Source organism: Mustela nivalis (genome assembly GCF_964662115.1).
Source record: "Mustela nivalis genome assembly, chromosome: 1".
NCBI classification, from domain to species: Eukaryota; Metazoa; Chordata; class Mammalia; order Carnivora; family Mustelidae; genus Mustela; species Mustela nivalis.
In genome coordinates, this window is record NC_139020.1 from 159360448 (window position 1) to 159386054 (window position 25607).

The 25607-nt window shown below is 47.8% G+C and overlaps 1 protein-coding gene across 3 annotated transcripts in view; it reads left to right on the top strand.

The window, feature by feature from the left end:
- Nucleotides 1-5224: 5224 nt before the first annotated feature.
- Nucleotides 5225-25607, top strand: part of EEFSEC (eukaryotic elongation factor, selenocysteine-tRNA specific) — a 246450-nt gene continuing 226067 nt past the window's right edge. For all 3 annotated transcript variants that reach the window (XM_082746939.1, XM_082746941.1, XM_082746940.1), the window contains exon 1: nucleotides 5225-5595. In XM_082746939.1, coding sequence (XP_082603065.1) covers nucleotides 5280-5595 — 316 coding nt within the window. In that variant the 5' untranslated portion in view covers nucleotides 5225-5279. The remainder of the gene's footprint in view (nucleotides 5596-25607) is intronic.

Sequence of the window (25607 nt, forward strand, 5' to 3'; positions counted from 1 at the left end):
CTAACAGGTGGTTGGATTCTGGCATCAAAGCAGCAGGATGCTTTCATGAATTGGATATAGGCTATGAAAGGAAGCGAGAACTCATGGGTTGAGCCAGGGTTTGCTGCCCGAGCACCTGGGAGGAGATTAGTCTTCACAAATTGAAATGGGCTGCTGGTGGGATGGGGAGAAGCGGAGGATGAGACAGTTTGTTCCCTACATTCAGTTTGAGGTATCTGTTAGACATTCAGGTTGCATATATAAGCTCTACATTTGAGAGTTGATGGCTCTTAGAGTCATGGCTGGTTCAACTGATTTGGATCACCAGGGAGTGAGTGCACAGAGAGGAAATAAGAGGACTGAGCTCTAGGGACTTCCTGGGTCCATCTTCTGGGATATGCTATGTGTATGCCTTGCAGGGCTGTTCTATACTGTTAAGCAAAGATAGAGAGGGCGTGCCTTTCTCATAGGAGTAAACATATTATACATATGGGTGTGTACCTTGCTTGTTTTTCAGTTACCAATATGTCTTAGACATGGTTCCCAAGTGGTACAGAAATACTGCTTTTCTTCTTTTTGAGGGCTGCATGATATTCCATTCTGTGGACATGCCATAATCTCTCTCTCTCTCTCTCTTCCTGTTTAACATTTGTACTATGGGGCTCCTGGGTGGCTCAGTGGGTTAAGCCTCTGCCTTCAGCTCAGGTCATGATCTCAGGGTCCTGGGATTGAGCCCCACATCAGGCTCTCTGCTCAGGAGGGAGCCTGCTTCCCCCTCTCTCTCTGCCTGCCTCCCTGCCTGCTTGTGATCTCTCTCTCTCTGTTGAATAAAGAAATTTTAAAAATCTTAAAAAAATAAAATTTTTACTATGGGGGCTCTTGGATGGCTCAGCCAATTAAGTGTCTGTCTCCAGCTCAGGTCATGATCCTGGAGTCCTGGGATGGAGCCCCATGTTGGGTTCCCTGTTCAGCAGGAAGACTGCTTCTGTCCCTCACCCTGCTCCTTCTCTCCCCACCTCCTCTCTCTAATAAATGAATAAGCAAAATCTTTTAAAAATAAATAAAATTTTTACTATGGAAAATTTCAAACGTATACAAACACTAGACAGAAAAATAGAATGAATTCTCTCCCCACTCTGACCCATTACCCAACTTCAACTGTGATCAACTTGTGGCTAATTTTATTTCATCTGGACCACAATACGCTCTCTTTCTTCCAAATTATTGTTTCTTGGTAATTTGTTATTTTGATGTAATTGCAAACTTACCATAACATCATTTTTTTTTTTAGTATATGTGTTTCAAGGTGAGCACCATAACATCTATTTTTTTTTTTTTTTTTAGATTTTTTATTTTTATTTATTTGACAGAGAGAAATCACAAGTAGTCGGAGAGACAGGCAGAGAGAGAGAGGGAAGCAGGCTCCCTGCTGAGCAGAGAGCCCGATGCGGGACTCGATCCCAGGACCCTGAGATCATGACCTGAGCCGAAGGCAGCGGCTTAACTCACTGAGCCACCCAGGCGCCCCCATAACATCTATTTTTAAGGATATTTCAATTGTGGATAATAATTTACTGCTGTAAACAGTATAGTAAAGAAATACTACAACATGCCTATTCACAAAGAACACATTCCTGGGTGCCCCAACAGACAAAGTTTGGGAACTGAAATGCTTTCAGAGCATCTCTCTTAAGAAATGGGTCCTGAGCACCGAACACAAATCCCAGCATTGCTAAGATCCTTTTGTTGGGAAAGTCTCCTGGCCTTGGCCTCTACATTTTTGTTGTGCGTTTTTTAAAAAAGATTTATTTATTTATTTATTTGAGAGAGTGAGAGACAGGGAACGAGCAGGAGGGACAGAGGGAGTGGGAAAGAGAATCTGAAGCTGATTCCACGCTGACCATAGAGCCCAGTGAGGGGCTGGATCTCATGAACCTGAGATCGTGACCTGAGCTGAAATTAGGAGTCAGATGCTTCACCAACTGCCCCACCCAGTGCCCATGCCTTTCCATTTCTGGCCCCAATTCCAGTGTGTGGGTTTTCCCACACCACCAAGCAATTGTCTGACACCAGCTGGGTGTTGTTAAAAGACAGAAACTTAGACATATTAGCAATTTACAAGAGTTTGAGCAAAAATTGTTTAGAAGAAGGCAGCACCCTATCTAGAAGATAGAAAAAAGCACCGAGGAGCTGTATGAAAGACTTATATAGGCAAAAGGGAGCAGGAACAAGGAAGTCATACTAGGCAAAAAAGTGGGTTGGTTATCACAAGGTTGCTAAAGTCACTTTCCTTTAAGAGATGATGAGGATCTAGTAAGCTGATTACCTAACTAGTGCTGATCAGGTGATGTCTCATTGACTGGTTTAAGGTTCCACTTCTGGGAGAGCTGAAATTGTAATGAAGTTATTAGCTCTCAGCAAATTGACATAGGGCTTTACATAAGTGACTCCATTTTGGGCCAGTTGTCTTCCTTTTACTTGTGTTGTTGGGGTTCAGGGCAGGCTGCCCCCAATTATGCCGGTTTGACTTTTGGATTATTTTGAATTAAAGTTCCTTAAGAAACAGTGCAACAAGGACATCATGATCCTCTTTTATCTCCCTGAAAGCAAGAAATAAATTTCCCATGTGAAGGGTACCTGGGCAGAAGACATCCTTATCACCAGAGATAGGGAACTGAGGGTCCAGAATGCTTTATATATAAACCTTGCTTACTCCTTCACTACTTTGCTACCCCAAGCCCCAACTTCTTTCTCTTGTCAATTCTTCACAGATTTACTATTTCTTTATCTAAAAGGTAAAAAAAGCTGTCTGCTTTGGTTACTTCTTTGACTCTTATATTTTTATGAGTTCTCATATGTACAACACTAAATTTGCTTAGTTAGCCTGTGACTCCCTCTTATGTCAATTCAATGATTAGGCCAGCCACAGAGCCTAGGAAGGAGGAAGGGAAAAGTTTTTCCTCCCCTATAGTGTCCTCCAACTCAACTCAATTCTGTCACTATTTACCTGGAGATCAGTTCCACATGTTAAGGGTTCAGCCCTATGAGACTGCCTCCACCCCTTCAGAACCCAACAGGAAACTCAGGTTGTCACCTGTGCTTCTGAGGACCAGCTAGCTATAGATGGGATGTTCCAATGACCCTCTCCTCAGCTTCAGTTAATTTGCTACAGCAGCTAACAGAACTCAGAGAAACAACTTAATGGATTGCAAGTTCAGTACAAGAGGATTTAATCCGGGAATAGCCAGGTGGAAGAGATGCATAGGTCAAGGTATGTGGGAAGGGACATGGAGCTTCCATGCCTTATTCAAGCTACTTACTTTCCTTGAGCATCCAAGCTCTCTGCTGAACGCTGTCCTTTTGGGTTTTTAGGGAGGCTTCATGACCCAGGCATGATTGAATAAGTCATTGGCCACTGACGATTGATTGATTGACTCTCCAGTTCCTCTCTTCTACCTTCTCCAAAGGTTAGGGAGTAGGATTGAGAGAGTTCCAACTCTAATCACTCAGTGGGCTCCCCTGGTGGCCAGCCCCCAATCTTAGGTGCTTTCCAAAAGTCACCTCAGGAACATAACAAAAGACGTCTTTCTCACTGTCATCACGGGAAATTCCAAGGGTTTTTGGAGTTCTGTGTCAGGAGCAGGAGTAAGACCAAATAAATATTTCCTACTATAAATCACAATATCACAGCCCATGACTGCCTCTCCAGAGCTTTTGCCTGTGACATTTTAGAAGACCACAGTTTCAGACTAAAACCGTACTTGGAAAGACATTTTCAGAGTAAGCTTACCATACAGTGTCTTCTCTTTCTGTACTGCTATTTTGTGTGCAAGCACCTAGCAGTAACTTTTCCACAGGTGAGTGCCAGGTGCCTGACAAACAGAAGTGGCCCTTTTCTAAACCCCTGCCCTAAATCTTCACCCTGTGTTGTGTGTATGTCTCCTAGAGCGGCATTGCATGGTGTTAGCTATCCCAACACATGTCTTCCTCTTCTCTGGGATGCATGGGGGATTGAACAAACCGTGTCTGCTTCTCTCAGGGACTCTGTTGCTATTATAGGGCCTGTACCCCAGGAGGCATCAGGGAGCAGTTACTGCTGAGTATGACTATACCCTGCTCATCATAGAGGGCAAACTGGCCACCAGGCAGAACTGAATGGATTTTGTGCTTGGCTACCTTAGTGTTTAAATGAAAAGCTAAATTAGTGGCTGACATGTAAAAGATTGCATATAGAAATTTCATATAGAAACACTCTCTTCTCTTGAAAAATGGGAAGATGGGCCATGTTGGGCTAGCGTTCTTGCCATTCCTACCCTGTATCAGTTGGCTGGAACTGAGCCGTGGCTTCCTCAAGGCAGGATACTGTTCTGATCTCCAGCCTCCATACTCAAGGGCATCTTAAGCCCTGCCAATCTCTCTTCTTGAGTCATCAGCCTAGCCAGTGAAGACCCCTGTTGGTGACCCCTGACTGTCGGCTGTGGCTGACAAACCTTTTTAGTGGCTCCAGACACTTCAATAATTGTGTGAGAGTCCTGTACCCTCTCCAGTAGGAGCACATAGCATAGCATTTTACATACTATGAGGGGCTCTGCAGCCCCTCCCGAGGCCAGGCTGCAGACTTGCAGGGCCAGAACTCTAGGGTCAGAGATGACATCTTTTTCTGCCACCTTCCAACAGTCTTTTGCAGCATCCCCCGACTGGCTCCTACTCCACATTCCAGCCTCAGCTCCGTCAGCTACTGGAGACAGGCCTTCCCAGGCCATTCATTGTAAATTAGCTGTCCTCCCTTCTCTTGGCGCGCTAGTCCTTTTAAACTCTGCTTTAATTTTGCCTGGAAGTCTTCTTCCTCTCTGAAATGGTCTGGTTCAGACGTTAGTTCACCGGTTTACTGTCTGACCCCCGCCCCGCCCCAATACAGTGTAACACGGAGAGAGCACCGTCTGTATCCCAGTGCCGTGAATAAGCAGGGCCTGGTACCCAGTAGGCACGTAATAACAGCCTGTCGATTGACTGGATGGACGGACGGATCCCCCCGCCCCGTTCTCAATTTCCTTGAGGCATCAGGTGGCAGGAGCCAGGTGAGACAACAGCCCCACGGCCGGCGACCTCGGCCAAGTTCTGCCCCTGGAGCCCCCTCCTGCTGCGCGGTACCAGGCAGCGCCCGCGGGCGGCGAGAGGGCGGAAGCTTCGGGGCCGGAACGGGCCTGCCCGGCGCGCGGGTTGCGGGGGGGCGGCTTAACCAGCCGGACCGCAGCGGCGGCCGCGGGAGGGGAGGGCCCGCGGGCGGCGGCGGCGGCGGCATGGCAGGTCGGCGGGTGAACGTGAACGTGGGCGTGCTGGGCCACATCGACAGCGGCAAGACGGCGCTGGCGCGGGCGCTGAGCACCACGGCTTCCACCGCCGCCTTCGACAAGCAGCCGCAGAGTCGCGAGCGCGGCATCACGCTCGACCTGGGCTTCTCGTGCTTCTCGGTACCGCTGCCCGCGCGCCTGCGGGCGGCGCTGCCCGCGTCCGCCGCGGCGTCCGGAGCCGAGCCCGAGCCCGGCGAGCCGCAGCTTCAGGTCACGCTGGTCGATTGCCCCGGGCACGCCTCCCTCATCCGGACCATCATTGGCGGTGAGCGCGGGCCGGGGCGGGAGCCGGGCTCGGGGACGCTGGGCGGAGCGGCCGGGTCCCGTGTTCGAGCTCGCCCGAGCCGCTGCCGGGGAACGGGGACCGTCTCACCTCCCGGCAGGGCTCCGCCCAGGGCGCGAGAGGTGGACGGGGCTCGCCCGAGGCCCCGCCGGCAAGCGATCGGGGGTTCTGGGACCCGAACTCGCGACCGGCTGACGTGGAAGCGCTTCCCACCCAGCACAACCGCGCAGGAAGGTGCTTCCCTAAAGTGTTGGGTTTATGGTTTTTGGTTTTTGTTTTCAAGAGGAGTTTGTAGTACACGAACAAGTCAGAAACCCCCAAAAGACTGCCAAAAGGGTCTATGTGAAAAGTGCGAACAAAAGAAGTCTGCACTCATCCGTTCTTTGGTCTCCTGGTTCCCATTTCTAGTCAACCACCGTCAGCCGCTGCCCCAGTTCCTTGTGTCATTTCAGAAAAACTCCACGTAAAGACAAGCATACCCGCTGTTCCTAAACCCCCTCTTCTCTCTCTTCACAAAACGGTAACGCCGTCTACACTTAGTCAACACCAAGGGCTCCGTATCTGCACACAAAAAGCTATATTATTATTATTTCTTAGAGAGGGAGAGAGAAACCTAAGCAGGCTCCACGCCCGGCACAGAGTCCTAGTGGCGCTCCATCTCCGGACCCTGAGATCATGAGCTGAGCAGAAATCGAGTCTTAGCGGACTGAGGCACCCAGGCGCCCCAAAAGCTGTATTATTATTATTATTTTAAAACATTTTATTTATTTATTTGCCACAGAGAGAGAGAGAGAGAGAGAGAGAGAGAGAGAGCGCGAGAGCGCGCACAGGCAGGCAGAGTGGCAGCAGAGGCAGAGGGAGAAGCAGGCTCCCCACCGAGCAAGGAGCCCAGATGTGGGACTCGATCCCAGGATGCCGGGATCATTACCTGAGCAGAAGGCAGCCACTTAACCAACTGAGCCACCCAGGCGTCCCTAAAAGCTGTATTATTTTTAAGGGTCATATAAAATCCCATCGTACAGCTGTGCCAACGTTTTCTTAACTAACTCTTAGTGATAGACACTTAAACGTCATTTTCAGTTTTTGCTAATGATGCTTCAGTGAATTTTCTAGAACAAGACTGGTGGAGGTGCTGATCTGGCTGTAGGATATGCTGCTGGAACCCATCTGGCTTGGGCAAAGAGCACATGAATTTTCAGTCATGAGAGGTACTGCCAAAATGCCCTTCAAAGATGTTCCATTTAATCAGTTTTTTAATTATAAGGTAATACATGGATAGGTTCTGCTTGTGAAGAAATAGAACTTTTCAGATTAGGAAAAGTCCTGTAATGGCCCCTCCTCTTTCTCCAGAGGAAGCCACTATTATACCTTTGTGGATTACTTTTCTGGGTATGTTTTTACTGCAATTAAATCTGTGGACAGGGCTTTAAAACATGCTCTGTTTTTAGAGGAAAATGATAAAATAATAGAAGCATCTGGCACAAAAAGGTAAACAGCTAAAAGAAGTCTCTTCTTCACTGCTGACCCAAGTATTTGGTTACTTTCCTGTTTTCCACTGCCTTGTCTTTCCTTCCAATCTTCTCTACACCTACAAGCACATACGGGAATATATATTGGGCAGATGGTTTTATTGGCTTGGTGGCAGATGGCCTCATTGGTCGCTGGGCATACTGGGTCCCAGCTGTAGTGATGAGTGTACTAAGTACTTTAATCTTTGTTACCTCCCGGCTGTTCGATGCTGCAGGCAGTCTGAGGTCACTTCCCCATTTTATAGTAGAGGAAGTGGAGGCTCATAGGAAGAGACCTGCTCAAGGTCACACAGTCTAAAGAGTCTAAAGTCTTCTATTCAAGTTGTGTGTCAGTCATCAGATGAATGTTAAGGGTCATGTGATCATCTCTACTCTTTTCCCCTTTTCTTAACAATTCTGTTTAGTCGAGTCCAGGTACATCTTCAGACATATACTCTGAGCCAGCCTGGGTTGGAGATGGAAGAGCCAGGTTAAAGTAAAATAAGAAGTCACTTTTAGGGTTTTTTGTTGTTTGATTTTTTAGTAAAGGGTGTAGGTGAATAGTAAAGGGCATGCTTTTGAGTCAGACTGGGCAGGAGACCTAGCTTTTCCCTGTACTAACTGTGCTCTTTGAACCTGATTTTGGGCCTTCCAAACACTGGCAGATAGCAACCACACAGCTCTTTATTGGCTTTGCTTTTCTCCCATGTTTGCCACTTCCCCAGGTAGATTCTGCAAGGAGTGCAGTGGTTACCATTTAATAGTTGAAGAAATTGGGATGTAGGGAGGCTGCGGGTAAGTGGCACACCAGGTACCCCTGGTCCCAAAGCTGGAGCTCTTTGCCATGCTTCCTCAAATCACTTTATACTTCCCCTGCTCCCCTTCTAATATATCCATATATAGAGAAGCTCTTTGTAGGACAAAATGTTTCAGGTGCCAGCCTTATCCTATATAACCAAATTTTAATGACTCTAAGACTTGGCAGTTCCTTAGTTTAGACGGCAAAACTGTAAAAGAAAAGAAGAAGAATTTTTTCTCTTCTTGTAGGTACATCATGGCTCTTCTTTACTCTCATCTCCTGAGTGAGGAGACTTTCTGTACCTTTTTTTTTTTTTTTTAAGATTTTATTTATTTATTTGATAGAGAGACACAGTGAGAGAAGGAGCACAAGCAAGGGGAGTGGGAGAGGGAGAAGCAGGCTTCCTCTGGAGCAGGGAGCCCCATGTGGACTTGGATCACCAGGACCCTGGAATCATGACCTGAGCCGAAGGCAGACGCTTAATAACTGAGTCAACCAGGCATCCCTTTCCTTACCTTCTTACAGGCATTAAAATGCAACCTGAACACAGTGGAATGGTGAGACCACGGCTGCCACTATCCTTCCTTCCATAGATCAGATTCTCACCCTTTTCAGAGAAATGAGAAAAAATGAGGGAAAGCGTACCCACATTTGAGTACCTGTTCTGGCCCACGCCTGTTGCTAAGAACTTGCATTTGTGCAACAGCCCCAAGTGGTGGGAGTGTTAGGCCTATTTTTCTGATAAAGGAGCTGAAGCTTGGAAAGTATAAAGTACCCTGGGCTGGTGTTTACCTAACTCTGCCTCCCCTAACCTGAATCTGGTTAACACCTTTAGTTCCCCTCGTGACTCATAGATCATAGATCCATAGTTGTCTTTGCTTTTTTGAGATTGCTCCAGAGGCCAAATCCCTGCCTCTGGCAGCTGGTCTGCTACAATGCTGGACCTTCTCAGGGACTGCCTGCCCTCCTCTTCCTGCTACTTCATTTCCATACAGTAGGCCGAGAACTCTCATGTCAGCGCTTAGCTTCAACACTTCCCAGCAGCTCCTCTTTGTGCTTAAAATGCCAGCCTCTTCTCTGTGGGCTGCAGAACCCACGATTTGGCCTCCATCTTCCTCTGAGCTCATCCCTTGCCCCTGACCTTCAGTCTCACTGCCCTCATTTTTACTTATTGAATGGGCTAGTTTTGCACCTATTGTTCCCTCTCTTTGGTACATCCAGCTCCTCATTCATATCTCAGGTCGAGTGTCCTGTCAAGAGGGCTCTTCTGAGCTGCCCAGCCAAAGTATCCTCAACTCTCTGCCCCACGTGCTTTCTCATGTCCCTATTTTACTGCCTTACAACCCTTTTCACTATCTGATAACTCTCTATGTGTTTCCTTGTTGACTGTCTCTGTCCTCCATGAGAGCAGAGTAGGAATCATGACTGGCTTATTCTCAGTGTTTGGGCCAGAGCCAGGTGTGTGGTAGGCATGTGGTAAGTCTGAATGGGGGAAGCTGTGTCCCACTTCCTGGGCTGGATGGTAAAAGTGAGCAAAGAACTTTCTTCATGGGTTAGTGGACAGAAAGCAATCAGCATGGGGCCTGGCTTATAATCGGTACATTATGCATGTTTCTTATTTCCCTCTAGGAGCTAAAGGCACTAGGGAGAGGGCGCTGTCCAATGTGCCCAGTGACCTATCAGAGCTTTTAGCATACAGGACAAAAGCAGGAATAACTCAACTTTGCTGGGCAGTGGGGTATAGGACATGATGGGTGGAAAGAAGAGCTTTCCTGGTGGAGGAAATGGTGGAGGAGCCAGGGCTCCGTGGCTTAAACCTGCCTTTTTGTCTGTTCGGAGTTGGAGGTAATGGCCAGCATTTAGTTGTGGCTAGAAATCAGCATGGCATGTGGGGAGGTGTGATGAAGATGAAGGTAGAAGGGTTGGTGGGCCAGAGCCTCTAGAGTGCTGAGTGTTGTTGAACTTAGATTAGGTTAGGCCCTTAGCATAGATTTCTTTCTTTTTTTCATTTTTTTATAAAGATTTAATTTATTTGACAGAGATCACAAGTAGGCAGAGAGGCAGTCAGTGGGCGGGGCAGGGGGAGCAGAGAGCTGAGCTGAGCAGAGAGCCCAGTGTGAGGCTCCATCCCAGGACCCTGAGATCATGACCTGAGCCGAAGGCAGAGGCTTACCCACTGAGCCACCCAGGCACTGCACCTTAGCATAGCTTTCTTCTAAGGGCCTTGGCAGCGTTTTAAAACAGGGTTGTGACAAGATCAGGCCTGAGCTTTAGGATGATGCAAGAGTCCCAGGCAGGCAATGCACCTGTACTTGGAATTGCTGGAAGACTGGGGTCTTGTTAGAATTCCTGGCTCGTTGTGAGTGATTTAGACCCCTTGCTGAATACATTAGCTCTAGTACAAGGAAATGAGAATGATTGTCTCAGTTCTATGATGATATCTCTGAAGTTTAATATATCTTATATTAAAGCCAGTTCTCGTTGATTCTCTTGCTACCCGCCCCCCCCCCCCGCCCCCGCAAAGTATTTCTGCTACCCAAAGATTCCTTTCTTAGCTTAGAGAAAATTGGGCTTTATCTGCTTGATCCATGTGGCCATAGATAAAACTCCGTGGTACCAGGGGGAGGTTAATAGTGACAGTAGTACTTAGCTTTTATTTAGTGCTGCCCTTAAGCTGTTTTTTCCCCCATTTAACACTCAAAGCAATCTGGTGAAGTAAGAGGTGATATTCCCATTTTACAGGTGAAAAAGCAGGCTCAGAGAGGTCAGGTGGGGAGCACAGTTCCTAAGTGTCAGGGTTGGGTTTGAACCTGTGTTGATCTGACCACACAGCTCTTACTCAGGCATTCTCAATGGGAATGAAAAAGTGTATCCGTCCACTCAGGCCCCCTATAGTAGTGTTTCAGGGCAGTATTTTTCTCTAATCCATTTTGGAGTATAAATCTTTCAGGGCTAGAGCTTCAAAAAGATTCAGTAATGTATGTTTTAAAGACTTGGGTGGGGGTGAGGGACTTGGACCCATCCTCAATCTAACTCTGGCAGGAAAGAGGAGAGCTGAAAAATGCTGGTATCTTGGCTTGGCAATTTATAGTCCTTTTGTGGCTGCTAGGATTAACAGTGTATTGTCTCCTGGTCTTTTGTTCCAGTTGTTAATGAACAACAGCTCTTCTGCCACGACTTGTACTTGTCGCCCTGATCCCTTCCCTCCTCTGCCCACCATTTAAGTGGTGCTTCCTGCCTGGCTCAGACCCTCTGGGTCCCTGGGTCTTTCCCTAGCTGGAGCTGATGAGAGCTGCCACAGCCTTGTAAGTCTGACTTGGTTACTCTCTTTGGAGGGAAAACATTCAGCAAACTCCCGAGGATATTTGTCTCTGCAGCCCCGGAGGAGACCCTCTTTGTAAAACTTAAGCTACTTTGCCTTCTCTGTTTTTCCAGCTCTCTGCGCTCTTGGTGCCGATGCAGAGAAAGCGCTTGTTCCTTTGGCTTGTTTTATTAAATCAAGCAGATTTTTTACATTCCCCTTTGGGCACCTGCACATAATGCCCAGAAAGCAGTGCAGTAGCCACAGAAGCCGAGACAGCAAGGGGCCTGGCGGTGCACGGAATTTGGGCATTATGCTAGTGTAAAACCAGCCAGCCACACAAAAATCCCGATTTTGGTTTTCTTTTTATGAATCTGCGCAGCAATACATTGTTATGGTATCGTGTTCATATATATGTGCCCTAAAATATTGGGACGTATTTAAAGGAGTTGATATAACTGGAAAGGCTTTTTAACCTAAACTTCTTTAGCTCCTAGAATCTTCCAGGCCTTGCTTCCCTGTATCTTCATGCTCACTCAGGGAGCACTGTCTTTGATTTTTTCTTCTTTGTTAAAAGGTGATCTTACTGTAACAGAAGATTCTTGTCTGCGATGCCATTTCTGGGATGCCCTCAACCCCTGAGTGAAGTGGATCCTGATGCTGGTGTCTCTTGTGTTAATGTGCTGACAGCCTCTCTATGTCCAGTAGGAAGTTGGTTGCATGCAGAGTCCAGTGTGCCTGTTTCAAATACAGGTTTTAATGTTTTGTCTGCTACCTTATCACTCTCTGACCCCTCCCTATCTCCTTCCAAGTTGGAGTGCCTTTTGCTGTCTCTAGGAGACTCTCAAGTTGAGCTTTGTCTGTAGCCGTGCGCCTGGCGCTGGGTGGCAGGTGACTTTGCTTTGGTCTGGGTGACAGTGTGGAGGTAACATAACATTGGAGATGCAGCTTGAGTTTAAATTAATGCAGAATATTCAAGCAGGAACCAACAGGAAAGAAAAATGGAAGCAGGTAGTCATATTTCATTCTGTGGGGTACATTTTTCTTCTCATGGGGCTTGCCCTTGAGAACAAAACATATCAAATGTTAAATCAAAGAATATTTTTGTAGTCATGCTAGGAATAGAAAATAATGCAAAGACTTTGCCTTCTGGAGGCAAATATTTTGCTGGAAGGTTATAATCAAAGTCAGAAGGAAATCATAGCCATAGCTTTTCGTAAAGCTGTAATCATTTAAAATTAATTGCTTTTAAGCTTTTTACTTAGCATCTCCTTTGTTTTCTATCTTCTTTGTCTCCTGGGTTTTTCTTCAAAAATCACTTCATCCAGGTTGGAATAAGATTTGGGCAGGCATCCCAGGAAACAACCCGTAAATTAATCCCTGAGACATATTCCCTGCTCAGTCATTTTTTTTTGTTGTTGGCTAGAGTCTCGGACAGGCTAGGAGTGAGGCACCCTTGTCTTGGAGCGTGGGTCTGTTCCCTTTGACCAGGAGGCCTTTCAACTTGTGCTCAAGGTGACAGTGTCTGTAGCTTTGGTGCCTGGGTGATCTGGCAGCCTGCATCCTGGTGAGGTGGAGCCTGACATTTCTGAGATGGCCTCAGGAATGGGGCCACCTCAGGGTGGGGCGAGGAGCAGGAATGAACCCTCCTAGGGTCAGATGGCACCTTGTGTCTCCCCTGCTCTGCTGCAGTGGCTGGCTTCCCCTTATTCAAGTATTCCCTTTAGTCTGGAAGTATCTAAGGGACAGAGACAACATCTGAATTATGTCAGTAGCTCTAGGGCCAATCCAGGGCCTAGCACATAGTAGATACCCAATAATGCCTGTAAACATTTTTATTGAGATATAATTCACATACCATAAAATGAACCCATTTCAAGTGTATACTTTGGTGGTGTTCAGTATGTTCCCAGAGCTGCTGCATAGAGCCTTTGCCACAATCCAAGTTGAGAATATTTTCATCATTACAAAAAGAAATCCCAGGGCGCCTGGGTGGCTCAGTGGGTTAAGCCTCTGTCTTTGGCTCAGGTCATGATCTCAGGGTCCTGGGATCGAGCCCCGCATCGGACTCTCTGCTCAGCAGAGAGCCTGCTTTCCCCCCCCCCCTCTGCCTGCCTCTTTGCCTACTTGTGTTCTCTGTCAAATAAATAAATAAATAAAATCTTAAAAAAAAAAAAAAAGAAACCCCAGACTTATTAGTAGTCACTCTCCGTTCTTTCCTCCCCTAGGCCCATGCAGCCACTGATTTACTTCATGTGCACAGATTTGTGTTTACTGGACATTTCATAAAAATGGAATCATCCAGCATGTGGCCTTTTGCATCTGGCTTCTTTTGATTGGTGTGATATTTTCAAGGTTTTCCATGTTGTAGCATGGAGTAGATACACGTCATCCCTTTTTAAGAGAAATTTTTAAAAAATTTATTTTTAATTCTGGTAGAGTAAATATTACATAAAATTTGCCATCTAACCATTTTTTTTAAGGGGTGGAGAGAGAGAAATGGAGAGAGAAAGGAGCAGGGAGGAGTAGAGGGCGAGGGAGAGAGAGAATCTCAAGCGGACTATGCTCAGCAGGAAGCCCATCACGGAGCTCGTTCTCACCACCCTGACTGAGATCATGACCTGAGCGGAAATCAAGAGTCGGATGCTTAACTGACTGAGCCTTTTGTGCGTTCCAACTGTTTAACCATTTTTAAGTTTACAGTCCAGTGACATCCATCTCCAGAACTCTTGATCTTAAAGAACTGAAACTTTAGGGGCACCTGGGTGGCTCAGTCGGTTAAGTGTCAGCCTTTGGCTCAGGTCACGATCCCTGGGGTCCTGGGATCGAGCCCCGCATTGGGCTCCTTGCTCCACAGGGAGCCTGCTTCTCCTGCTTCCCCTGCTTGTGCGTATGTGTGCACTCTCTCTGTTAAATAAGTTAAAATCTTAAAAAACAAAACAAAACAAAACAAACCCAAACTGAAACTCTGTAGCCATTAAACAGTGACTTTCCCTTCCACTTCCCAGCTGTATTCATCCCTTTTTATAGCTGAGTAGTATTCCAGTATGTGTGTATACTGTTTTTTAACCTGCTCATCTTCTGAAGGACATTTGGATGGTTTCCACTTCTTGGTGATTATGCCTAATCCTGCTGTGAGCATTTGTGTACAAATCTTTGTGTGGACATATGTTTTTATTCCTTGGCATATACCTAGGAATGGAATTACTGGGTCACAGGGTAGCTGCTTCTACTTTTCTACATATATTGTACACTCTGTTTGGATGTGAGGGCAGATACAGACGTGCCTGTCTTCAGGGAACTCAATGGTCCAGAGGACCAGGGAGGAGCAGGAGGCAGTGCCAACAGCCAGTTAAGACGGAGAGTCATAAGGGCTTCATAAAGAGGAGCTTAGGATATGAGTGCCTCTGCCTGGGACAGGCAGGAAGGGCATCCCTCAGGAGGGGACCCTGGGCAGGGCCTGGAAGGATGACCTAGAGGTTTCCAGGCAGAGGACAAGAGAGGGCAGAGCAGACCCAGGGTGCAGCCTGAGCAGTCGGAGGTATGAGAGCAGATCTGGCTCAAGAAGCGGGCGGTCAGTCAGTGGGAGAAGTGGGAGGAGGTAAGGCCACGGCATAAGGGTCATGGGCAAGTTAGGAGGAGGGGCTGTCTTGTCAGAGCTTTGAAGGATGGCTGAGATTTTCCCAGTGGGAATAGGAGAGGCTTTCCTGCTGGAGGACTCAGAGTGAACAGGGACATAGGGGCAAAGGAAGGGCTAGAGTGTGGAGCTCACAGGGAGGCAGCAGGGTATGAGGCTGAGCTGCAGAGACCCTGGGGCCCCAGAGCTCAGGAGCTTGGAGAGCCTGTAGTTGGAAGCAGGTGGATGGTTTTTAAGCTGGGAGATCCTGCCAGCTTTTGAAGAGTCGGAGGAGAGGGCTTGTGCCAAGTGGTCTGGGGCCATGCATCCCTCTCCTTATTCTGACCGAGGGTTACAGAGCCAGCTTGAAGAGGGAGGGAGAGCGACCACAGACAGAATGGACACTGTTAGGAGGGACAGTGTGGCTCTGGGGGTGCAGACATGGCAGTGCAAAGTGGGGGCTGAGGCACGTCTGCCTCTCACAGGGAGAGGGGGGGAATGGACACTTTGGGAACCTCTGCTGTCTTGCTGGCCACAGTTCCAGGCCCTTTATTATCTCACTCCACCCTGCCAGCCAGGGGTAGGAGTTTCCCTCTCCATTGTACAGCCCACACAGGCGAGAGTCCAGAGGTCAGTAACTGGCTCAGCGGGGGTCTAATCCAATTTGATTTCAGAAAATCTGGATTGCTGGGAAGCTGCTCTCAGACCTTAGCTCATGCCTTCTTTGGTAGGAACTATGGCTCCTGAGGAGCCGTTTATATACAAGTCAATTTGTCAAAAATAGAGACTTCAGCTTCCATTCTCGCCTGGATTATTTGAGTTTTGTTTTTTTGTTAATTGGGTCTTTTTTTTCTTGTGCTGTGCGATTAGGCTCCTGCTGCTTTGAAGTGGCCTTGGCTGGGTGGGGAGGGAGTGGGAAGGACTTAGTTAATGTGGTGATCCTCTCTTGGCAGGAGAAGAAACAAGTTTTGCTGTTAAGAGAGAAGTTGACTTTCCCCCTTTCCCTATCTCCTGTGTTGTGATGATGCCTCTCTTGTCTTGGGGCCTTCAGGAAGACTAAAATAATTTCCTTTGTCTCTAACCTACTTCCTGAGGATATTTATTTGGTGGCATACACAGGTGTTACCTAAAGATAAACCTGACTTTTTTCTTTTAAAATTAGTGCTTGGAATTGCTAGCATTGACCTGCGTGGCCTCAGGAACCTGCCCTAGCTGGCCTCCCAGCTTCATCCTTTATTGTAGATTTATTTGGGTTGCTTAAAGCTCAGGGAGGGTCAGTGGCTTGTCCTTGGTCATCTGACACAGGGACTAGAGTTCTGCCTTCCCAGTTCCATTGCAGTATGGCACTTAAAAAAATAGCTCTGCTTGTGGTCATTTCTAGGTGATTTTCAGGGCCTTATGCCATAAGCACCAAAGACGCTTGCGTGTGTGCACACGCGTGTTTGCTCAGTGTTCCTTAGTCTCTGAAATGATGATGACCCGGGGCATGTTCAGAGATATTCCTCAGAACTTATGCTCTAGAGAAAAAAAGACTACAGAAGAAGACCTCTATTTCTTGAGCATTTGCACAGACAAGTAGGTAGAAAGACCAGGAAGGGAAGCTGGTGTTCACCAGCACAGACCTTGTGCCCATCACCCATCATCGTGGCTAAGAGAGGCCTGATGGACACTTTGACTGCGAGGGCCAGTTTTTCAGAAATTTCTGCAGGGCATTGCTCAGCACTGTCCAACAGAGGGAATGTGATGATGGGAACGTTCAGCTTGGTGGCTGTGGGCACGTGAGGCCAATGAGTACTTGCGCTGTGGCTAGTGCAACTGAGCAACTGGACGTCTTAATTAAATTTCATTGGAAAGTTCTAGACCTGTGGATCCATCTGCTTATTGGGCCGGTTTCCTCATCAGTGAATATCACAGGCCTCAGACTCCACATCTTCAAGACCTCCCTCTTCACTCCCTTACCTTCCTGGGGAATGATACCTCCACTCTCCTAAAGCATGACCTTTTCTTTTCCTCTCTTTTCTCTCTCCCTCCCTTCCATCTTTCCTTCTTCCCTTCCTTTTTTCTCTTCTTTCTTTCTTTTAAAGATTTACTTATTTATTTTAGAGAGAATGTAAGTGGAGGGAGGGGCAGAGAGTATCCCAAGCGGACTCTAAGCTGAGCAAGGAACCCCGTGTGGGCCGGGGCAGGGTGGCGGTGGCGATCCCATGACCCTGAGATCATGACCTGACCCAAAACTGAGAGTCAGATGCTTAACTGACTGAGCCACATAGGTGCCTCAGGGTATGACCTTTGAAATGATCCTCAATGTGTCCTCCTTCATATGAGTTGGTGACCAAGTCTTGTCCCTCCTGCATGTCCTCTTACCTGTGTGTCCTCACCATCACTGCAGCTGCTCCCTTAGGACAGGCCTCCATTGGTGCCTAGCTGGATGAGTACAGTGTTCCTTCAGAGTCTCTCTGATTCTAGCCCCCCCCCCCGCCTTAAAACTATCCTCCCCTCTGTAGCCAAGAACTCTTTCTAAATTGCTAATGTAGCTATTTTACCTCCCTGTTTTAAAAGTCTTGCATTGCCCTCAGTTGGCAGAAAGGCCAAATTCCTCAGCATGTCTGGTATCAGCCCTTCATGATGGCTCTGTGTCTCTTTGTCTCTCTCAGGACTCCTGGCTTAATGAACTACTTGCAGGTCTCTGGACAGATCACATTCTCTTGATGGCTGTGTCATCAGGCAACATGCCCTTCTCAGGGAAACCTCCGTGTTGGCTTTCCCCAGCCTGAATTAGGTGACCCTTATTCCAGGGCCTCTGACATCCTATATATACCCTAGAATCTCATTTTCTCCCCATTGGTTGTCATTTTCTGTTTACCGGGTTATGTTTTCCACTGGACTTGATCCCCTTTGAGGGCAGGAGCCTGTTATCATTCACCTCTGTGTGCAGGGGTCCAGGACCTGGCCTGGCCCCGAGTCAGCCTTTGGTGCATGCAGACATGAGTGAATGAACGAACGACTGGATAAGGGTCATTTCCCACTGCCTGCATCACTGACCCACCCTCTTGGGGGGCCTGGAACCAGTGGCCACACAGAGTTCACAGTGGAGGAAGCCTGCCTTGAGGTTAGACAAGTTCATCTTTCAGTGGAAATTCAGTCCTCGTATTTCATTTTCAGGCCACTTTGCGTAGCAAAGTAGTTTAACTCAGAGCAGATTTCTGCCGTGCTGATGGTTAATTTCATGGCCCACAGAGGGTCAGCACACTAATGCCGGGAACACGGTGACCTCAGTGCTGCTCACCGCACACGGTGAGGGCCCGGCAGCCCTGTTGTTTTAGAGGCAGTTTTCAAACATCCTTCAACGGGCTGATTTTGAGTTAACAGGGGTGACCTTTTCAAGACCATTTTTAAAAGCTGTAATATAGATCCCTCCCAGACCGTATATTTTCCTTTCTCTACACAGTTCAAAGGGGCTGGGTTGTCTCATAGGTTTTTGCCAGCAATCTTCAGCTTGACCCTGGTTGTTTAAATCTGCCGGAGGAAATTTGAACAAACTTGTACTTTGGTAATTCTTCTGCCTCTGTGAACCTTTAACCTTAAGGTTTCTTTCAGAGCCAGGGGCTGCATTGTCACCAGTCATCCCTGCTGGGGCTTTCAAAGGGCATTGTCTAGTGCGTCTGTTTTCACTTTGCTACTGGAGTTCTTTTGAGGAAGGGTATTAATTCAGACCTGATTCTGAGACAGGACGAGGACTTTTAAACTTGCCCCAGAGCTTGGGGATGGGGAAATGAGCATAATGCAAGCCCGTGGCCTGCGCCAGTGGTGTTCTGCAAGTAGTCTTCGAAGGTGAAGGGAGAGGAGGCCCTCCAGAGGTGCATTGGGCGCGTTCGCTGTCCAGTGGGTGACCCTGGCTCTGCCTGGTCTGGCTTGACAATGTGACAGAAAGAGGATCCTCTCTCTGATGGTCAAGCTTTGGGCCCAGAATTCCTCCTAAATATATGCTTCCTGGAGCACCAGTTCTTATGAACCTGGGAGGGCAGATGTGAACTTAGGGTTCACATACTATTACAGAATACTTGAAGGATATGACACTTGCTGGGGAAAGAGAAGAGGGCTCCCTGAGGCAGGAGGGTAGGGACATGGTGGTGCTGTTCCCGCTGGCTGCCCCCAAGACTCCTGAGTCACCTTCAACAGATAGCTGATCTCACCATTTAGTTCTTCATGTGTTCTCTTGAGGGAAAGCCCAAAAGAAACCTGAAAATGTGCAACATCACAGTCCTAGGCCCCTGTGGCCTTCGGGAGCTGGTGTCTGGGCTGTTGCAGTGTCAGAGATCTGACGTTCCTGGTCTGTACCCAGGCAGCAACTGGTTTGTTCTGTCATCTACTCTTGCAGTAGGCTGGGGCTGTCTGAGCACCTGGCCTGGTTCCTCAGCTTTCTTTCATTTCTTTTCCCAAGATTCTGGTGTCTTAGGGGGCCCCTCTCCATCAGATCAGACACTGTAGAAGGAAAGGTGTGTCATTCCATCGATCAGTTCATTCAGCAGGTCCAGAGCAATCTAGAGCTAGGAGTTGGGTTTGGTTTCCATTGGTGGTCAGGGAAGAAGGCTGAGCACCTGGGAGTGGGGGAGGCAGGTGCCACAGAAGTAAGCGGGATTGCGCAGCCCTGGACATTGGGATACTGCTGCGAAGGACAGTGCACAATGCCCAGAGACGGACAGGTGGATGTGCGGGGCCTCCTTTATCTGGAAGCTGGGGAAGGCCTTTCTGAGGAAGTTATGTTTGAACAAAAATCGGAAGGTTGGACAGGAGCCGTGGCAGCCCCTGGAGTGCTGGGAAGGAGTGGCACGCGTGAGGGTTTTGAGACAGGAGGAAGGTGGGGACTGTGGTACAAGTGAGTGGGTCACTCTGGCTGACTGTACAGAGCTGTTTTCCGCAGCAGACTCCCGGTGTGGGGCTGGCGTGTTGGATGAATGCGTATACTTGAGCCGCAGGCAGCTTCACCGTGGCTGGAGGATAAAGGATCTGCATGTATTGTCATTCTGAGATGAGGGCCAAGAGCAAGGAGGAGGAACACCACCAGCCTTCTGGAGGCGAATGGTCTCTGTGTGGCTGACCTTTGGCTTTTACCCCCCTTAAGAACTGTCCGTTTCTGGTGCCCCTCATTTTCTGACCATGGTAGAGGGAAGGGCTGAGGTGAGAATAGGAGTTGGCAGATAATCCTGGCATAAAGTGAACCAGTCTTCCCTCCTCTGTGCTTGTGTTTGGCCATTTCACATTGACTGCTTATGAACTACAAGCAGTAGTTTCTTATGAAGGTTAAGGATACATTCCTAAAGCACTAAACCAAGCACTGGACATCAGAAATGGTTAAGTGAAGTAGCTGAAGTCGCCAGTACCCAGCCCACCCTCTGAGACCTGGTCAAAGCCCATGGAACACACGCCCCTAAATCTTTATCTCCATTCCCTTTCCTTTGGGGTACCCGTTGGATTAAAGGTAATGCATTGGGGGCAGATTTTTGCCTTCTCTTTCTCCACCAGAAGTGAGTTAAGCAGGAGATCTGGCCTATCCTGGATTGTGTCTATAAAGGTACAGGGGTAGTTTCAACATTTTGATGGTTTGTGGTTCAGAACTGAAACTGGAGACCCATTTAGAGAAGACCAGGACCTTTGCCTTGGAGGTTCCTGCCAAGGAGGCCTGGCCTGGCCCCAGACTTGAGTGGGTATTTTTCTTCCTTTGATTTTTCTCAAGTTGTTTAATAAGGGACAGTAGTTCATATCCTTTAAAGCTCTCTTGAGATGTCAATTTGGTCTTCTGGGGATAGCCATGTCCCCAGGTTGGAGGAGAATGTTTCCAGGTGACTCTAACAGGTTGGGGTTCATCAGAAAGAAGCAGACCATATCACTGAACCTCGGGGGAGTCCTTTGAGAAAGAGCAACCTGGGTTCTTCTTGCCTATTTTCCCCCTTCTGGAATCAAATGGAATCTCTTTGCCTAGCAGATAATTCCCAGATTAAAAAAAAAAAAAAAAAAAGCACTGTATACTTGTTATTGTAGATTCATTATCTGTTCCTAAAAGTTTTTAAAAGTATATAATGAGAAAACTTGTCACAGTAACCAATAGTTTCTTTTCGAGGAATGAATTTTTTCTAGGAAAGATAAGAGGCAGTTATTTTTGGTTTGATTTCTTCAGCTGAATCTTCCTCTCTTCCTCTTTATCTCAAAATCTGTCTCGGAAGGCAATCTGGGGACATTTTAGCAAGCGCCCTGGTAACAGATGTGTGTCATCCTTTTCCTGACACATCTCCAGGCCCGGAGAGGCAGCTGTACAGTTGCAAGCTGGCCACAGGACGGTAGGTGGAACCCATCTCCACGCCGACTCCCGGACTGTTCGGTGCACAAGAGGGCAGTGTTTGCTTACGGTCCTGGATGGAGATGATCAGTGTGTAGGTTAGCAGGTCAACATAGTTAGAATGACCTCGGACTTTTTCAAGACAAAATAAACTGTAAGCCACAGCCATGATGGCTTCCCATAGATGCCTTTCAGCGCCCGACCCTTCCGAAAAATAGCTGCTTGCTATCTTTTCTTTCCCTAAAAAGAAAAATATTTTTACTTTCAGCGTTTATTTTTTATTTTTTTTTAATCAAACGAAAGTACAGTTTGCGGCCTTGTACCTACAATGGCAGAGGTTAAAGAGTGTTGCAAAAGCAAAACCACTGCTTTCTAATTAAAAACCATATGGAAAGGTTTTTGTTTGAAGCAAGAGGTCAAATGTATATTCTTCCCCTTTCACATCAGTGTAAAGATTATCTGACTTAACTTTGAAAACATTTGAAGATATGGGCTTCAGTTATCAACCTTTCTCTGCAAGTTCATGGTATTAACCAGAGCAAGGCATTTCCAGGAGAGAAAAAAGGTGATCTCCCTGCCTCTCGGGGGCACAATCTACTCTCTCAAATAGGCCACGTCCGCTTTTGTATAAGGATTGACCTGCGTTCAACTCTCCCGTGCTCTTTGGTACAGGCTTTCAGGCCAGAAAGATGTGTATTAATGGGCAGCCCCTGTCCCTCTGGATTGCAGCCTGTGCCAGAGTTGGGGGCTCGCACCTCTTCTGTTCCCCCCAGCCTAGAACTGTGGGTCCTAGGTACCTGCCACAGGTTAACACCCGAAAAAGTTTAGTGTACAGCAACAGCGGCTGCCAGGGCCAGTGCCCTGAGGAAATGCCAGAGATGATGGCAGGCAGGATGGTGAGGTGGAAGGGACTGTGCATTCCAGTGGCGGTGCCCCTTCACCTCTATGAGCCCGTTTGTGCACCCGGAATGCAGGTGGTTATCTTGCTTGGAGCGGTTGTAGCTGAGAAATGGCCGTAAAGCTTGTGGCACGTAGTAGGGAGCAGTTACTGTGATGTTGATCTCTCTCGCTCTCACCCCTTTATAAGCCCGTGGGCATAGGGGATTGTTGGACATGACGCTAGGGACACAGGCACGGACGGTCGTCCTTTTATTTGATTCACTAAGCGTGTCTGTTGTTCAGCCCTCTTAGCATCTGCAACAAGACAAAATGAAATCTAAGTGGGTGGGGGGAGTGCTGCGCTGCCGCCTCGATCCTCTGATAGCCATCAAGAAAAGCTGGGTTCCCAAGCTTAGCCCTATATGAAATCAGATGTCTTCTTCTAATCTTTTCTAATCGCAACATAAATCTTCCGAAGTGAGTGTGTCTATAAGATAGATGCCGTGTACCCTGCGGAATATATTAGTATTTGTGACATCCTCACGGTCTTTAATTGATCAGTAGGATTTCATCCAGAATTTGAATTTGACAGCACCGAGGGAGGAGAACCATGGGTGGCCTTCTTGTTTGCTTCCCCATGAAGCTCCTGTCCTGGCTTTTATTAGAAGGGTCTGGGTAGGAAGGGAAGGTTTTTTGAGCTGCAGGCTTTCAAAAGAGGCTCACGCCATGTTTTTCCAGGAACATAATTTCTGAAAAATGCTGGGGCCCTCAATTTCCAAAGCAGCCTAGTTTGTAAAGGGAATGAAAAGTTGTTTCTGTGTGTGGATTCTGGGTTGTTTTCCATCTTCACTCCCTAAGGCAGGGTTGGCAAGCGGGGAATGGGACAGATGTTCCTTGGTAGTAATTTCCAGTCAGATTCTTGAATGCCTTGTATACTCTGGGTCACCGTCAGCTCATAATGGAGCAAAATTGAGTGAGAATTCCTGCAATGAAAGACGTGAACGGCACACCGGCGAGATATGATGGTAGAGATAGAATGCATTCTGTGAGAAAATATTTCCAGTGCTATCTGTAAAATTCAGATTGAATAACCATTCTGAAGTGCTCCCTTTTAAAAGAGTTTCCTTCCACAAGCATTGCAGGCTGAGTAAATACCAATAATTTTTATTTCCCTTCTCCTTATCGTTCCCCCTCCTGAAATGTTCCTGCGCGGCCTATCTGGTCTTTTCAAGTGAGCATCAAATGATTAGTGTCAGCTTCCAATTTGAATTATGATCCGCATTTCAGAACACAAACTGCTTCGCGTTTGCATTTGGAGGTAATTATCAATATTTACCAATACCGTGGAAGACTTGGAAGTAGAGGAAGTGCCTCTGGAAATGGAGTCCCCAGATGAAGATAGCGCCGGGGGTGGTTTGTGCCCATGTGTGGAGGCGCAAATGGGCTCAGAGGCCTTTCTCGCTTCAGCCTGATCCACAGTCTCTCGGTTGGATGAGGGGGGCCAGGTGCATCCAACTGCACAGCAGTCTTTTGGGGTTAGGAGCTCTGAAGAGGGTGGGAAAGCTGTTCCTGCCTCCTGTAGGAAATGCTTGCTGTGGCCTCTGCTGTCAGAAGCGGTCCCCTCTCTTGTTTCCTCAGGGGCTGCCCATGGGCCTGGTGGGAGTACCCTCTGGTGAGAAGGTCCAGAGAAACTGGAAGGCTGCTTTGAGACCTTTGTGGCCGGAGCCCCCCACCCCCCAGCAGCCTAGAAAGCAGATGAACATCAGTAAAATGTGCTGACATCCTGCATAAAATACAGTTTATACGTACAGCTGTCTGCATTGACTCCTCAGTGTACCGCTGGCATCTTCCGTCGTAGCAGAAATCTAATTCAGCTTGGAGTAATTCTAGTTTTTACCATTTGCTTTCTGTATTTTGGAGCCAGGAAATGTTTTTAAGTTTGCAAACACTGTAAACTTTGGTCCGTTGCTTGTCATGCCTAATTAATAGCTGCCTTTGGGAAATCCAGAAGGAGGTTTCAGACTTCGTCTCACGGAACTTTCCGGAGTGAAGAGGCTGCAGTGCAAAGGCCTGTGCTCCAGACTCAGAGAGGCAAGATTTAAATAGGAGATTTGGGCCATTCTACTAGCTTACTGTGTGACTGTGGACATTTTGCTTTTTTAAACCTTAGTTTCTTTGCCCATTTGAAAAGAATAACGCCTACCTCTGGAGTTTGCTGTGGGGGTTAGCGGTAGCGACTGTGATGCAGTTAGCCTCCTTGGTGCGTGGTAGAAGCGCAGTGAATGGAAGCCGCGCTCACTCGCTCACTGCCACTGTGGCCTGTGGACCGGCACTGGGAGGCTTGGCACCGGAGTGCCTCTGCTTCTGAGGTCGCTGGGGAGAGTCAAACACCCTCAGCATTGCAGACAGCAGGAAAGAGCACTGGAATTATGCAAGAGCTATGTTTCAAAGAAGGAAATGAAATTCTTGAATTTTTTAAGGCAAAGAAGAGGAGGGAAAAAAATAGATTCATTGTTTTACTTGGCTATTCAACAGGATGCAGGACAAAGCTGGCCTCTCTCCTGTCTAATGTCATCATCAGCATTCTTTCTTTCTCTTTTTCTTTCTTTTTCTTCTTCCCCTCCTCCTTCCCCTCCTCCTTCCCCTCCTCCCCTTCCTTCTCTCCTCTCCTCCCCTTCCTCTTCCCTCCTCCCACTTCCCCTCCCTCCCCTTCCCCCCACTTCTCCTCCTCTTCCCCCTCCTCTCTCAACTTGTACTGCAACAAAGCCCCCCTTTTCTCCAAAGTCATTCTGAGGTTCCGAGCCTGGGATTAAATCTCATGCTGTGGAGATGCTCTATTGCTAGGAATATTTCCTCTTTTGTGGTCTCTAGTCTCAAATTCTTCACCATTTCCTGTTGCTTTTTTCCCCCCTCAAATGAAGGTGCCAGGTGCCAGCCTCATGGCTAGTTTCAGAGTACAGGCTGTATAGACCGGCAAGCAGGCGCTCTCGGCAATGTGCTCTCATGGTCCCACTGTGCAGCCAGGGTTGTAGGTGATGGGGCAGTACGGTGAGCAAGGTTTGAAGGAAGATGGGCACAGGGATGGAAAGTGGGACTGACCTCTGGTGAAGCTGGACTGGTGTCAGGCCAGGTGGAAGCTGACAGATGCTAGAGTTGAGGGGAGAAGCTCTTTGGGAGGGCTGATAAAAGTCAACATCTGCTCACCGTTTAATGAGTACCAGCAATGTGGGCTCTGCCATCCTGACACAGTGCAGGCTTTGGAAAGCCCTAGGAAAAGATATGGTTCCTGCTTTTGGGAATCTCAGTGCTGGGAGAAGCTTTCTCAGCTTGTTTTCACAACTTGAGAGAATGTGGGTTCAGCAGTGAGCCCTGGAGGAGGACCACGGTTACTCCTCTAGCACCAGTCATGTGCTCATTGCAAAGGCCTGGATTTGCACCACGTCCTTCTTTCCTTAACAGTGCCTTGTGACACCTGTAGCTGTGCTTATTTATAAGGAGTAGCAGAAGGAGCTGGGTTCAACGTGCCAGCCTGGGTTTAAAGCCCAGCTCTGCGGTTA